Raw genomic sequence first — 17459 nt, 5'->3', positions numbered from 1 at the left:
AAGAATTTCATGTTAAACAATGGTATAGTCCATCACAGAACACCTCTATGGCCACAAGTAAACGGAGACGTGAAAAGTAAAAAACAGATCTATTATGAAACGCGTCAAAGTTGCCTATGCTAAAGGGCAAGGTTGGAAAATGGTTCTTGATAAATTTCTTGTGATGTATCGAAATACTTGATGATTGGGGTTTGTAGATTTCAATTACTTTTTGGCCGTAAACTTTGTACAACGTTGCTTGAGCTTTTTGACTAGAATGTCGATTACCTTGACGTAAGCGACCATGATGTGGAAAGAAAGGAAAAAGGCAAGTGTATTCAGATAAACGTCTTAGGGCAACTGCAACTGATATTCGTACAGTTGATCAAGTTCTCGTGAAACAAGACCGCAAGAATAAGTTATCAACATCATGAAAGGTAAAAATAACAATTTAATACCCCACCCTTTAAAGTGGTTCAGATAAATGGCAATAGCGCAATTGTTGTGTTAGATCAGGGAGTACAATACAAGCGTAATTCACCAATTTAAAGAAGTTTAAAGACAGAAAAAGTATTTTTACATCTAACATGCCAATGTTTCAATGTATTGATGATGATGATGATGATGATAATGATGATGATGATGATGATGATGATGTTATTGGTGAAAACTATGAAACAAAACTTGATACCAATATTAATGACAAACCAGAAATGATTGTAATTCTGAGTCTATAAGTGTTTTTCATGATACATGTGATGCAAATGTTGATGTAAATGTCAGCTGTAAACCTGTAGAAAACAAGAATCTTCCATTCAGATTTGAGTGATTTTCAATGTATTAATACTAGACTGATCTAACTCATTTGTGTTAAACGTTAGATGATCAAGCATGATAATTATGCAGGGTTTTTGTTATAGCAGTAATGAGTTATTTTGATTAAAGAGGTTTTGTTGACCTCTTGACATATACAAATGATTTCTACTGATATACAGGAGTAATTCGTCCTTCGATGTCGAAGATGACCATAACTTGATATCTGCTAATTTCTGCTCGGAGTGCTTTGGGTTCGAAGATGTCTGACAAGTCCAATCCAAGCATGGAATGTCCTTCCACATTCCGGAAAAGACGGTCCGGATGAAGCTGCTGTCGATGCCTCTCTCTCCTTTTTTGCCCGGCAGATACGATTCTTCACGTGTATAATTGCTCCCATATTTTGTGAATATATAAAGTTGTTTGACATAACTATGTTGGGGCATCTACGAGTTTTGGGGCTAAAACATGATTTTTTTCTTTAAAAATCGCCGAAAAATGGAAAACTTCCTCAGATCCTATATAGATGATTACTGAGTTACTTGTAAGAGATATTCTTGCATGCAGTAGTAATCCAGAATTTGTAATCACATTGCAAATAGCAGTTTTACGCTCCAGTGTCTGTGAGTGACTTCTACAGTGACCAAACATATTCATAGTTATTTTGGATTTCAAACATTTCGGTTGAGCATCACTGAAGAGACATTATTTGTCGAAATGCACATCTGGTGCATCAAAATCGGTACCGTATACGTTTTACATTATGACCCCTGGGTCGAGGCCTCTGCTGGTGGACTGTTAGTCCCCGAGGGTCTCTACAGTCCAGTATCTTAGTACTTCGTTACTAGCTTGAAAATATGGATGTATATTTAATTGCTGTTATAAAATTTAGAAATTCATTTCAAAATTAAGGATTATCTCCCTCGTGCATAGCTCTTATCCTTGGACGAATTTGGTTCCACTTTTTTGGCACGCTGTTTTTGGCTATATTTAGCTCCAAAACTTCATAGTTATTTTGGATTTCAAACATTTCGGTTGAGCATCACTGAAGAGACATTATTTGTCGAAATGCGCATCTGGTGCATCAAAATTGGTACGGTATAAGTTTTACATTTAATAGTGTAATAAACTCAGTACTTCTTGTCAGATGGCGCATTGTGATTTCAAACGTGAGGTGCTTAATAATATCCATTTGCCATTTAAAGCTGAGGCACATATGTCTTGAGAGTACGATTTGGCATACCTTTTTGCCCTTGAAAAAAGATGGGTTGTCTGATACCACTTGAGAGAGAAATGCAATGATATATTCTATACACATGTATTCAGAGATGATGGAGAGGTTTCAACTTTTGCAATTCTTACATGAGTTGGGGTACATGACAAGTATCTCTCTTTGAGCATTGTCATACTCTCAACCACATAATTCTACACGATATGTATCTCCATATATTCGGATAAAGTCAAATACCTTTCCTTGGTGCTAAAGAATTATATTATTTTTAGTTTCTGACTTGTTTTGGGCATCGGACTTAGTGTTCATTTTTACAGGTTGGATAAAACATCCCCCCTTTAGCAACCAAATCAATATATCGAACTTTACTTATGAAATTGAACACTGTTCGTTATCTTCATCTTTTTATATAGATGAGAACCAGTGGGGATCCGGGTTAGAATTGATCCTCAGTACACTTGCTTGTCGTTAGAGACGACTTAATGGGGGCGATCCTTCGGATGAGATGACCAAAACCGAGGTCCCATTTCACAGCAGGTGTGGTACAATAAAAATCCCTCCCTGCTCAAAGGCCGTAAGCGCCAAGCATAGGCCTAAATGTTGCAGTCCTTCGCCCCAGCAATGGTGATGTCTCCATATGACTGAAATATTTTTGAGTGGGACGTTAAACAATAAAAATCTTGAGCGGGACATTAAACAATATACAAAGGCCTCCGTAGTCGAGTGGTTAGAGCATCGAGCTCAAAATCATACGGCCTCTCACCTCTGGTTGGCACGGGTTCGAATCCCGCTCGCGCCGATGAGAAAGTTTCCCAGTTTACTTTCGGAAGGTCAGTGGAGACCACCGACCTTCCGAAAGTAAACTGGGAAACTTTCCCCTGGTACATTGTATCTGGGTTCTCTCTTCCACCAATAAAAAAACTGGGCGCCACCATATAACTGAAAAATTGTTGAGTGTGGCGAAAAACAGCAAAAATCAATCAATCATAAACGATATACAATCAACTAACTTATTGTGCCAGTCACTTTTATTTCTTTGCGGGTTTCTTAAATGACCTCTTCTACTGTTCTTGTCACACACTTAAAAATCATTGTGTTTTTGCCTTGGACTTGAGTTTCTCTACTACAAAAGAGACATTTATGGGCGGGGAAAAGTGACGATAGGAACACAGGTTGCGTGAATGTCTCTTACAATTCACTTGAATCGGCACAACTTGGTAAATGCTTAAGTTTTACTTCCAGTAAGTAATATTTGTAAATTATCATAACACCAGCGATAGAAGCCATGTAAGACACTATTGAAAGCTTCAAGCTTGTAAACAATCTATGCCTTTATCATTCTTGGGACTTTTGAGAACTGTGATCCGTGAAAGATTTTATGTCATTATTCTCTACGTTCTATCCATAATTTTATGATGCATCTTTATTCTTGATGTTGATAGGAGCTTAAAACAGATTAACTGTCCACCTTTAAGATCTAAAGGTGTGTTTTTCTATGTGACATCTTTAAAAGTTATCTGAAAATTAAAAATTGTTCAATTTTACGTATGATAATATATCTATCTATTATACAATAATTATTGTAGAATATAACTCATTAAACTAAATTATTGAATTATTAGTTTATTGTTTGTAATATGTCCGATGTTTAATAGTTGAGCCATTATTTATTACGGTTTCCCCCATTTTTGCATGTGTATTCAAAAGTAACTCACGTGTTTTCTTTCTATTGATTATATACAAGTATGGACTTCCATACATTAAATGTATCTTGAGAGGACATGAAAATGTGGTCAGTGATTTTTATGTTGAAAGTTACATTTACTGATTTTGTATTCCTTATAGGAGTTATCTTCACCTTTTCATTTAGCATTGAACGAATCAAATTAAAAAGGAACTTAAATGGACGACTGTTTTAAAATACATAATTACGTGACAGAACCCAAAACAATACAATAATGACACGACTACACGCATACACATGCAATGCAAAGTCTTTCATTTAAAAATATTCAGGCGTTACATATTAAGATCATTTTATCAGTTTGTAATCTTAAAATGAAACGCCTGAGGATTTTGAATAAAAACCCTTTTAACTTTGTGTGCTTTTTTTTAATTTCATTCAATATCATATACCGAACACTGTTTCAAAACTATATATATATATATATATATATATATATATATATATATATATATATATATATATATACATACATACATTAAAATGAAATAAATGAAACAGTACACAAAGTTTCATATTTTAACGCAAGCGCTTTCATTCCATAATTACATTTCAAAATAGCCCTAACTTCCAACAACACCTAATGTCCATACGTATGGGATCCACAACGTGGATACAAGGTAAAATACAAAAATTATATAAAGCACTAAAAAGAACAACACAAATTTTCAGAACAACCTCTTCCTTCTTCCGGACAAACGAACAGAATTACATAATTAACAGAGAATATTAACAAAACAACATATAAATACACCTAACACCAAATCTACTTCAAATCTACAAACATATGTATACCACAGACAACATCTTTTTGGTATTTATGCTTGCCAATATAGGCCCGGTCAACGTTTTAAAAAATTGGAAATACCCATATTTGAAGTGATATGACATGTGTAAATATGTATACAATAATTTTGGAAAGCATGTCAAATGTAGCTGAGTGCTTGATAAAATGTTGATATACAACATGTAAGTGTCACCATGAATTCTAGCATATAGATGGGTGTGAATACGAAATTAAGACACGTGGTCAGTTGCTGAAAAAATTCCGGTGAAAACATGCAGGGTCTAGCAAAAGGTCTGTGGTTTAGAGGGAAGGTGGATGACCCTATATGAAAGGTAGATTTTTAAGAAGGACAGACAGGGTTCTTGATTGTGGACTGTGCCTAAATCCCCACGCTTTGTACTGTGATGATGTGGAGGTGGTGCGGATTAGCCCAAATGAGAGAGAATCAAAGCAAAAAAGGGGCACCTGCTCAGAACATGTATTGTGCATCAGCACCAGTATGTATCGATTACATGTAATTTAGGTTCATAATATGAAATACAAGTATTGACATAAAAATGGAAATGTGATTTTTCATTAGTTTGTCATAATCTGACTTTGATGTATACTCCTACCCACATATTTTAGAACGAAAACATTGTCCCATGCAAACATAGATCATATCCTGAATCACTCCACACTTAGAATTGACGGTCGTCACAAAAATTTGATAATCTGATTGTTGGTGTCGTTAGTCATGTCAATAACACACACACACACGCACACACACACACACACACACACACACACACACACACACACACACACACACACACACACACTCTCTCTCTCTCTCTCTCTCTCTCTCTCTCTCTCTCTCTCTCTCTCTCTCTCTCTCTCTCTCTCTCTCTCTCAACGCTGAAAAGGTAACTACACAGTTTGTTTTTTAAACCTCGAATTCATAACGCAACTCACGTTTTTATCAAGAAACATATATTTCATAAACAAATATCACACACCATCCATTACGAAAAAACAAGAGATACCAATAATCTACATTTTTAACAAGAATGATACACTGGTATACTGAGAATAGTTTAGCTGCAAGCGGGTCTACATACGATGGTGTAGAGACTTTTGTACCATCATCCAGTTGGAATGAAAATAGAATTATTTGTTCAAAATCATACAAATTAGACAAAGTTGGAGAAATTACTTCCAAAACAACATTGTTTTGAAATAAAATGGTGGGAAGATAATGATTTGGGGTTACATTTATTAAGTTAAAGGATTATTTGGTAATTCCCTAGACTACTCTCCCACTCACCTTTTTGGATCGGTGATTTTAGTGCAAGGTTCATTTGTTTATAAATTGGTTGTCTTGATTTTGTATTTCAATCGTGATCTTGCAGTAATCATATTATTATCTTTCGTTGTTGGCACTGTTTACCATATCCGAATCCATAATGGTACGAATTACTAACGTCATTGTAAATGTGATATTCTTACCTACAGGTGACACTTGGTTCTATTTAAAAAGAAAAAAAAGTACAGTGAGATACGGAAATGTGTAATAATCTATATATGTTTTTTTAAGTCAGACTTACAAACAACAATGAACCTTATATAAGATACAGTAACGTGTAGCGGTCACCCAGCCCCGTGCTGATCACGCTCGCTGTTGCTCACGGGCACTGGAAGTTAATGTAAATATATAGTATGTGCATGTAAAAAAAAGGTGCTGTTGCTTAACTGGCGTGATCAAGAGAGAGATTCTACCACATCGATAGAAAAGTTAGCTCTCTAGTTATGCAATATTAGTTCCCTCTTATACTGTCCTCTACAATATGCACAGTGTTTATTTAGTTTTATGTATATATTTTAAATGATTTCACTATTTAAGATAATAATTCGATGACTTCTATATAATACTAATATCATTTTCGCGGAAATATAATCGCTAACAGAAATAATCTTTCAGTGTAGAGAAGAAAATTACCTTTGCTCTTGATGATACGCAAATACCCATTTTTCTGTTAAGGAGACGTCAACTGTAAATAAAGAGTGTATGCTTACACCATTTTGATTAACTCGATGTAGTGCATTCAATATATCTACTGGCATAACATGAATATTTCCCAATTTTGTTTGATGTATACAACAATTTAGATACAAAAAAGGTGATGAAGTTTATATAATTGTTATTTTGTACTTGCAATTGATATCATTATAACAACCACACAATTTGCAAATTGCTGCCTTTGAACTAGGTTATAACCACTGGGGATCCGGGTTAGAATAGATCTTCAGTACCCCTTGTTTGTCGTAAGAGGCGACTAAATGAGGGCGGTCCTTCGGATGAGACCACAAAAACCGAGGTCTCATGTCACAGCAGGTGTGACACGATAAAGATCCCCCTGCTCAATGACCATAAGCGCAGAGTATGGGCCAAAATTTTGCAGCCCCTCATCAGCAGTGGTGACATCTCCATGTGAGTGAATTTTTCTCGAGAGGGACGTTAAACAATATTCAATACATCGATCAGTAAACTAGATTATTGAAATCCTTGTAACATCGACCTATTTTTAGTAGCCTGTCTCAATTTAAAAGATTGTCATATTTCGCATATCGAATCAGCTGAAAGACATAAACATGGTATGCAGATGACGATGGAATATTGCTACATAAATTGGAAAGTTGAAGATGGAGAAGCTGAAATCATTCCGTTTGTCATAAAGTTGAGTTGTTAGTTTGCCGTTAGCATCTAAAGATGTTCAGTTGATTATCCAAATATGAAACAGATGTGGGCTCTATCGCCACCATCCCATATTCAAGTGAATTTCAAATGGAGGCAAGCTACTGACAGATAGGTTGATGTTACATTGAGTGTTGTTTATACATATAGTCAGTATTTCGCAAATCCTATTGTTTTCAAAATCTGATTTGCAAGAATAGCTTGTCATTATGTCGCATGTTGCCTGACATGTTTCAAATCAATTGTTAAGCAATGCTTAAATGACCGTCTTTGTTTTCATTGTATATATGTTCAGAAATTGATTGTAATTCTTCTAAAGTTTGTTGTTTACTGACAATCAGGAGTCATCTAAAACACATTCGTGGAGTTAATGATACTCGTGTAAAAGAAAACAATGCAAATCGAAAATCGTTAATGGTAATATGACTCATTTTTGTAATATTCTTTTAAAGGGACTGATTCACGATTTTCCTTCAAATTTTGTTTTTCAATTTAAATGATCAAAATCTACAGTCTAATATGTTTAGAAGGTTTCACAATTTCCGTTAGGTTATTCATCATGACAGAAGCTCGTGATAGAGAGTTTATTATTTGTTTTGAAAACAAAGATTGAGGTGTGTTATTGTTTACGGGGTTTTCGAAATAAATGGATATTGATCTAAATTTATCATATATATTACATCTCAACTATACTTTATGTAAAATATGTCGTTTAAAAGTTAAATTTGTGATTGCACAAAATGGAAGCTTTAAATTACAAAATTAACGTTTCACTGGTTTGTTTGTTTACATCAAAAGACTTGAGTCTTTGTTTACATAACACATACTCCAAGCTAAAATATTGCTCTTATCCTTGCATTCAGACGGTCCGAATTTTGGTTGTTAACATTAAATGAGCTATATTTTTAATCTTTAACATCAAAAATGAAAAACATTTCTTTCGAAAAACGTGAACCAGTCCCTTTAAATCTAAATTACCTTGTTATTATCTTTCTTTGATTTCCTATTTCAGTTTACTTTCTATGTTGAAAACAATTGTTAAAAAATTTAATTAATACGTTTTACAGTAAGGATTTGATAAATTAAAAATCATCTTAAAATGTTGTATGTCCCCTTGCTACCAAACTTAAACAGGCTCTTTGTGACTTCAAGGTGCATCATATTGATTTTAAGAAGGAATCTGGACATTCAAATGTTTCTTTTCAGAGGTTGTAATATCTGAATGACTTTAGAAAATGTCTGTATCATAAGAATATTGAAATCAAAAACAATATTATTTTCCTGCTAATTTGGTTTATGGATTATTCATTACAATTGTGTTTGTAATTTATAACCTTATACATCATTTCTTTGAATAAATTAATTGTTATCGACGTTTTGTGATATTTCGTGAGCTCTTTTCCATCGGGTTTGAACTTTCAGAAAATAGTATTATTGGGAAAATCCTACAGAGCGAATCTGAACTGTGCCAAAAAAGAACGCGAATTGGTAGTTGTGTTCAGTCGTGGCCTCCGTGTTTAAGGTCATGTCCAAAACACCAGTGACTCTCACTTCTGAATGCCGAGCGTTTGGTGAAGGAACAATCACATCCTATATTTATATCTTAGGTTTGACGCGACCGTGGCACCAACGACCTATCATTTACGAAGCGAACACTCTATGTATACCACTGAGCTAACGTGACTGGTCAACAACAACAACAAACATCAATGCATTACCAAGGAGATTGATATTTACATAGTAACAGCAATGGAGAAAATGAAATGAACCGGAGTTCGAATCTAGGCCCTCTAAATCACTTAAATACGCTCAACTAACCGAAAATGAAATCCAGTTGAGCACAACTGTATCGTAATATCACTTACATTCTCTTTATTTAATGGAGACATAAAAACTTAAAGGAAGTGAACATGAAAAAAAGCATTTGTTGCATAATAAACTTAAAAGATTTCCTGAAACTAAATAGTGTGGCATGAATCTAATTTGCTTGTTTCTATTACGAGATTTGATCAATTAAACACTCAAGTTAAAGGTTTATGGAGGTCATCCATTATTTCCCAGTATGCATCTGTGCTCTGACGTTGATGAGACACATTGCTGTTGTTGACTGGGTCACTATTATACAGCAGAAATTTATGGATTCATTTTAAAATTGATGGATAAGGTTTTGGGGCAAAAAGAATTGAAATCAAATATAATTACAATGCATTATAGGCATATAATTTATATATTTTACCGGGGATGCTTACTCCTCCTAGCCACCCGATCCCACCTCTGGTGTGTCCAGGGGTCCGTGTTTGCCCGACTATCTATTTTGTATTGCTTATAGCAGTTATGAGATTGATCACTTATTCGTTATCTTCGCCTTTCATTAAGAAAAAGAAGAAAACACGCCCACAAAATATCTCCAGCTCCCTCAACTTCTGAACTTAACTCAGAAGCTCTGTTATATTTCAAGATTCCAAATCAATTAATTTGATCAGATTTTAAAATATTTGCAGATTATTAAGGTGACTATGTCATAGAGTACTGCAATATAGGCGTATAATTCATATATTTTATAATAATTGATGTACATGGACCACAGATAAATTTCGGAGATGCAATTTACAGTTATATTATTTATTTACACTGATAAAAAATATTTATTCAGAATCTGTATCAAAGTCTGAGGTTTCAAGAAATCCTTAATAATTGCAGTGCTCTTTAGGAAATACTCCCTTAATTTATGTCACAACAAATGAAGGTAAAACTAATCTGATTTCCCACCCCACAGAGGCTGTCCGCGTCTGACCTAGTTGATAAACTGTCTGTAGACCATAAGTATTGATAGCATGTCTGCAACAGAATTGCTACTGTATTCTATCACGTATTAGGGGCTGTAAGTCTCGTTTCTCGTCACTTGCAGTGAAGCGTTTCCGGTGACAAACAAATCTGATTCAGTATTACGAGTATATAGAATTGGGCCAACTACACGTCCGAAAAACCAACGCCTATGCGTAAATCAGAGAACGCTGTGTACCACAACCATTTGTTATACCCCAGTTTAACAAGTTAAAGTACATTGTCAATGCAGTGGTTCAAGTGTCGATGGAGAACAAGTTGTATAAAGTAACCAGGTAACTGCAAGTATACGTTCAACTTCATGAATGATTATTCGATAATTATGCAATTCATTTACACTTTTAATTCAACTTACTTCTTCTCTTTACTAGGCCTATTATTGTTGATAATTGACATACAAATGTATAATGTAACTCAAGCAGATAATTTTGCGATGTGGCTAAAATTGAGGGGGGGGGGTGTTGTGGTTATATTATGGCCTATTACTTCAATGGTTTTTTTTTAAAATCATTATTATTTAAGCAATTTGGAGAAATTTGTATTATTAAAATAACTTGATTATCTATGGCTTGATTAAGTTTGTATATATTTAGCGCGAACTTACAGGGCCGGGGGGGGGGGGGGGGGGGGGAGAGACAGTTCTTGTTTAAAGATATCAGTTGGCAAACACCAGAGAGAGTAATTTCAGTGGTGGCTCCTTCCAATAATGTGGTAGAGAATTTGTAGAATGCATATCTTCTGTATAATTAACGACTGTTTACAGCCAGATAGAAAAAAAAAATGTTAAGCATAAGAAAAGTCTTGAATTAATTTTTGAGCTCACCAATATTTTCTTTGTAATATTTCTCATGCGTGTGGTATATACTAGTGGTTCAAGTAATAGAAAAATGTTACTAACAGTTATATATAGTTGAAGTGAAGAGTACTTTCTCTGAGGCACAGTTAACAATAGATAAAGCGGTACACAGTGTAAAGACTTTCACCGTGTAAACATCCCTTATGTTTGGCTCTTTTTAGTGGATTATCTTTTTATAGCCTTCACTGTACATTATATATAAACTTTTTGTTACATTTAGAATACAGGAAGAGTATTTACTCCCTCAAGTCCAGCCATCCTTACCATCACCTGATACAGGGTCGGATTTTGTGCAATATGAATCATTGCGTTTTGGTTGTTTGGACTACAGCCGACTGCATGCAAAATTATCCGAATCATCAAGGATTCTTAGTGGACAAAGAACATTGCAAAGTGATAGAATTTTATTGCTGCAACTTGATTATTTGGACAACAGCTGACTGCAGAATTATCCGGGATCATAAAGGACTCTGAATGGACACATAACATTAATAGAATTATACTTATAATATTTCCATACCTGAATGAATTCAAAATCAACATGTATTGATAAAATATACTTAGTAAAACAATAACAATCAGTAGTGCATTTTTAGCTCTTCTGAGCCAAAGGCTCAAAGAGCTAATGCTATGGCCATTTGTGCGGTGTGCGGTGTGCGTAAACTTTTTAGAAAAAGGGCTATAACTCAAGAACCCCTTGGCCAATTTTTTTCAAATTTGTTACAGGGTATCATTGGCCCAAGGGTTTTCATACATACTAAATAAAGGGATGTGACCCTTTAACAAGGGGAGATAATCAGGAAAATACAAACAAAATTAGTGGTTGCTAAAAAATCTTCTTCTCAAGAACCACTGGGCAGATTATCACCAAACTTACACATAAGGATGAAGATATGTTGTAGATTAAAAATTGTTCAAGGCATTACCCTGGGGCAAAGGACGTGGTCTCGAGGTCACTTCAAAGTTGACCTAAATTAAAAAAAACTTTTAAATTCCTTAAATCTTAGATATTTTAGTCATTATAAGGACTAGGATCATCAAATTTTGACAGTTGATGCATCTTAGGACCTTGTGTCAAGTTGTCTCAAAAGTACGTCACGGTGACCTACTTTTTGAATTTTGCAGGTATTTATTTTAAAATTAATTTTGTTGCATATCTTGGACACTTTGAAGCCTATGATCATCAAAACTTGTCAGTTGGTGGATCATGGGACCTTGAAATGTGTCAACTGAAAAATAGGTCACCGTGACCTACTTTCTGAACTTTATGGCTTATCATTTATAGATATATTTTAAGTTGTTATTTCAAATACCAAGAGGTTTAGAATCATCAAATCTTGTAAGTTGATGCATCTTGAGGCTTTGAAACATATTTATAAAAAAGTAGGTCACAGTGACCTACTTTTTCAATTTTGCAGATATTCAAATTTCACATTTTCAATTTTAGATGCATATTTTGGGCACTGTAAAACCTAGGATCATCAAACTTTGTCAGTTGATGCGTCTTCAGTCTTCGGTTTGTGTCGACCAAAAAGTAGGTCACCGTGACCTACTTTTGGTATTTGACAGCTAAATTACTATATTTCAGACACTATTTGACCTACAATCATCAAACTTTGTCAGTTGATGCATCTTGAGTCTTCGGAGTGTATCGACCAAAAAGTAGGTCACTGTGACCTACTTTTGGCATTTGACAGTTATATTTATATATTTCAGTCACTAATTGACCTACAATCATCAAACTTTGACAGTTGATGCATCTTGAGTCTACGGAGTGTGTCGACCAAAAAGTAGGTCACCTTGACCTACTTTTGGAATTTGACGGCTATATTTATATATTTCAGATACTATTTGACCTACAGTCATCAAACTTTGTCAGTTGATGCGTCTTGCATGTTCAAAGGGTGTTGACCAAAAAGTAGGTCACCTTGACCTACTTTTGGAATTGGACGGCTATATTTATATAATTCAGATACTATTTGACCTACAGTCATCAAACTTTGTCAGTTGTTGGGTCTTGCATGTTTGAAGGGTGTTGACAAAAAGTAGGTCACCTTGACCTACTTTTGGAATTTGACGGCTATATTTATATATTTCAGATACTATTTGACCTACAGTCATCAAACTTTGTCAGTTGATGGGTCTTTGCATGTTCGGAGTTCGCTGACCAAAAAGTAGGTCACCATGACCTACGATTGGAATTTGACAGCTATATTTCAATATTCAGATACTAATTGGCTGTTTTATTCATAAATTCCCGAAGATATGAACATGTAGAACATTGTACTTAACAGTCACTCCAGAAAAAGTTAATAAAAGATTACGGTTGAATAAAGAGTTATTAATATTTAATATACTGTTTAATGCATCCCATGCACATATTTATCTTGGTTGATATTGGCTCGTAGACTGCTGGTATGTGGATTTTATCCTTTCTTTAGCCCCGTTGACGTAAATACTCCCCTGGCTATTATGTAACACAGTTCAACTTTTTCATAAGCCAACTGTCCTCTTAAGGATAAAAACGCTGGAATGTTCATTGTTCAAGGACACACCTTGTGCTAATTGATCACAGATGGTTAACACCTAAACCGTTTTCCAGCCGTGGGTTTTGCAGGAACTTTGCTGTGAAGCACAAGTTGATCCTGTATTCAAAGTTGAAAAATAAGTGATAGCACCATTCGGTGTTACACAAGTCACTGCTTTGACGGTATGTCAGCACTTACAGGAACTGTATGTCATGGCCTGGGTATCAAGGTGTCCGGGAATATTGCAAGACATTAGTCTCAATGGCATCGGTCCATCTAACCTAAATTTAAAGAAAATTGGAAGAAAAATAATTTTCGTATAATACGTTTCTCTTTATCTCAAGGAAGTTATTGTAAGACTTGCATGTAGTCTTAAGTTAAAGCCACATTCTTGAATTTAGTATAAACTAATACTTTTCTAAAGGTTTGGCCGAGGCGCGAAGCGCCAATGGGAGGTGGGTGGTTGCCAGGTGGGTTGTCCCTTCCCGCTTGGGGAGGGGGTTAACCCCCGAATTGTTTTTTGAAATATTGAGACTCGTTTGCACTACTCTGAGCATCAAAATAACTGCAATAGACATTAAATATTGTACAACTTTTCAAAGATTTTTAAACTGTTATGTCGAGTGAGTTATTGTGATCAGAAGTTTATAAAAAAATATATTTAACCATTATTCATAATTATCATGTAGAATACATTATTAAAAGAAAAGGCCAGACGGAATAATAATTCCGATTTTAAAAACTAGAAATAGATACAGTCGTTTGGCCAGTTCCGAATAATTTTAAGATTTATGAGCCGATAACTAAAAAAATGTATCGATGTTTAGAAAATTAACGCCCATGCTGTACGGACATATTAATGGTTTTTGTATGTTCGACCATATTATTTTTTGCAAATATTTAGGGACAAAAATGTGTTTGAATATGAAAAAAAAAATATATTTAATGTGTAGACACGTGCTTACTCGAGCCGAACGAAGCTACGCCCCTGTATAGCCCTCTCCGAGTTTTTTACTCTGACCCCCCCCCCTTTTTTTTAAAGGAGACCAGGGCTATATTATTTCAGCTAATCAAGATCATGTACGCGCGACGCCGATAAGAAATCAGTGAGGAAGTTGTGTTGTATATGGAAATAGTACTATTTAGTAATACTACAGCTGCTGTGTCTAGGAATGTTTTTCGTAAAAAATCTCTCTATAGATCGTAAAATCATGCTCCTCCCTCTATAAACATTTGATTTATACAATTTCAAGCGTGGCTGCATGTGATGTATAACTGTGTACATTTTGATTTGTGGATTGTAAATAAATAAATGTAAATCTATTTAGATCTACTTGAGCGTATATGTTACTAAAGACTGATGATCGGTATGAAGGCCCTAGATGTGGAACAAACAAAACCAAGATATTTATTATTTAATGGAAATTAGGTTTACTACCGGTATTTAAATGCATTTATACTTACCTGCACAACTTTCTCCATAACGTCCACTTTTTTGCATCGACCAAAAAAAAAAACACGATAAAAACTGCAGGATATTTCCAACTTGTATGATTTCATGCAAACCGTAAAGGTTTGTTTGTCACCGGAAGTACTCAAATCTCGCGTCATCTCGTTTGCGAGCTTACAGCCCCTATTGGAAATATTTACACACAAATGCAATGCTATGTTTAGATTTTAATGCATGTAAATACAGAAGGTATTTTTTATTTTCGTGTTTTCTTACTTGTTTAACAAGTTGTTATCCAAGTCCTCTGAGACCCCTCCTCTCTGGATACATAAATCCATGGATAAATGTAAGCTGTATCAATTATAACAGAACTTAGACACACCATGTCAAATATGGTGTAGAGAACCGCACGTTATGTGTATATCTATGTAATCTGTCACAAAATGTTCAAACTCATGACAACAAATACACCCCTTAAATTTACATAGCTACAATTTCCACAAGCACATCAATCAAGAAAATTCCTCTCTTTGAAAATCAATTGCTGATAAAGAAGAATTATTCCGAGAAACAATTTCTTCCTCTGTAACATCAGGTTCAAACTGATATTCCAAATTTAATTCACTTTCTGCTGGTGACATTTTAATGTTGATGCTTACAATGTGCCAAAAATACACAATGTGTCCTACTGACACCAGCATCAGTGCTGCCTTCTAGTGGATGCTAAGAAATAACCCAGCAGGGAGGTAATAATGTTTTCAATATGTCAGCTCCCAAGGATTATTGAAAAGATTAGTTAATCTTTATGAAATATCTCCCTACTAAAGAAATCTACATCTTAATGATTTTGAGAATTCATTATATACATCAAAATGACAAATTTAAACCCTTTGTCAGATTTTCATCTTCACTTCCTTTAATGTATTATTCGCAAAATTCTAGACATCATTCTTATCTTTTCATGACTATTGTAATAACAAAACTCCAGAACTTACATGCTATATTTTCCTTCTTGTTGATTTTTATTCCTGCTCATCAATATGATAGTTTGGCCCGTTTGTTCAACTTTTGGTTTGGTGTTTATTCTTCCAGGTGGTTTGTCGTCATGAGATACGAATATCAATATCCATTTTGAATTGTGCAAAACAAGTTGGGATTTGCTTCCCTTAAAGCTTTATACGCCGTGTTCATTGTACTTTTTATCAAAGAGATATATGATACTGCGTCGGTATTTTGACAGAGGTGCAAATGTATGCGAAGGAAATGTTAATCTCGCTCATTACACTATTTGTTATGAATACTTAATAAATTTGTCAATATGTGTCATTGATTGGAAGTTTAAAAGGAAGGTCCTCGCTTGGAAACGGTGGAATGAAAAGCAGACGTATAATGTACTATCTCTCTCTCTCTCTCTCTCTGTAACATTTCCTCAAAACCTGTAATTTTCTCAAAAATTGAAGACAATCAAAATCATTGTCACATGCATACCTTCAATACCCATATCAATACTGTGTAAAACAAGAAGGTTTTCGCTTGAAAACTGTAGTAGAAGTTCACGAGACAAATCATGTAATCTCTATGTAATATTTCCTCAAAACGGACTAAGTTCAACAATCTTTAACTTTCTTAAAGATTGAAAGAAAATCAAAAAACCTTGCCACATGCATATCTTTAATACCCATACAAACACTCGCAAATACCTATTATTCTTCCAGGTGGTTTGTTGTCATGAAATACGAGATAACTTCAATATCGATTTAGAATTCTACACATAACCACTCGGGCTTTGCTTCCCTTAACGCTTTCTCTACCATACCCGTCAATTCGAGCAGTGGCGCGCAAAAACAGGACTAAGTAAAAGGAATGCCTCTAAATCTTTGAAACAACGGCCATAAGATATGTGATTTATAGATCGTACTTTTGAAAATTTTCTCTAGTTCTTAACTATGTAAAATTCAATCAAGTAATTAAAGCCATTAAATTTAAAAACCGATGTTTTGTCTAAATATGACACAACGTTTTGTCGCAAGGCCATTTCCCCCCTCGAATTGATTTTTAAAAAAAATCCTTATGAATGCAATATTCTTGTATTCCTAAAAAGCATACATTCCCTGCTTTCAGTATATATAAAAATTATTCTTAATGCCTTGCAATATTATTAGAAAATAGAAATATTTTGCACATATACGTTTTCTTATGCTTTTCTTTCTCAATGTTTAAATAGATCGGTGTTTTACCGATATTGATATATGAAAATATGGAAAATTGAATTCACCCTGTAAACGTAGAGGATATTTTCCTTTTGATGAACACTTGTTTGTGTTATCATTCATAGTAGTTTTTAATTTACAATGTATTGAAATTGAGACTTGCTCTGCGGTTTGCATTAAATTGGTGACAAAATATCGTCGCTGAAACCGATCGACGCGCGTCGAACAGTATAATGGTAAAACTATGTGTATTGGCCTCTATCAAATTGGTAAAAATGTTTTT

At 34.6% G+C, this 17459-nt stretch overlaps 1 protein-coding gene across 1 annotated transcript in view; it reads right to left on the bottom strand.

Annotated features, from left to right (window-relative positions):
- Positions 1-16063, bottom strand: part of LOC130054417 (hemicentin-2-like) — a 31635-nt gene extending 15572 nt beyond the window's left edge. The window contains exons 1-3 of the mRNA XM_056164115.1: positions 15962-16063; positions 6533-6584; positions 6043-6061 (exon numbers count right to left, since the gene is read on the bottom strand). Coding sequence (XP_056020090.1) covers positions 6043-6061; positions 6533-6562 — 49 coding nt within the window. The 5' untranslated portion in view covers positions 6563-6584; positions 15962-16063. The remainder of the gene's footprint in view (positions 1-6042; positions 6062-6532; positions 6585-15961) is intronic.
- Between the last annotated feature and the right edge of the window lie 1396 nt (positions 16064-17459).

Source organism: Ostrea edulis, chromosome 4 (genome assembly GCF_947568905.1).
Source record: "Ostrea edulis chromosome 4, xbOstEdul1.1, whole genome shotgun sequence".
NCBI classification, from domain to species: domain Eukaryota; kingdom Metazoa; phylum Mollusca; class Bivalvia; order Ostreida; family Ostreidae; genus Ostrea; species Ostrea edulis.
This window is presented reverse-complemented; position numbering and strand designations above follow the sequence as displayed.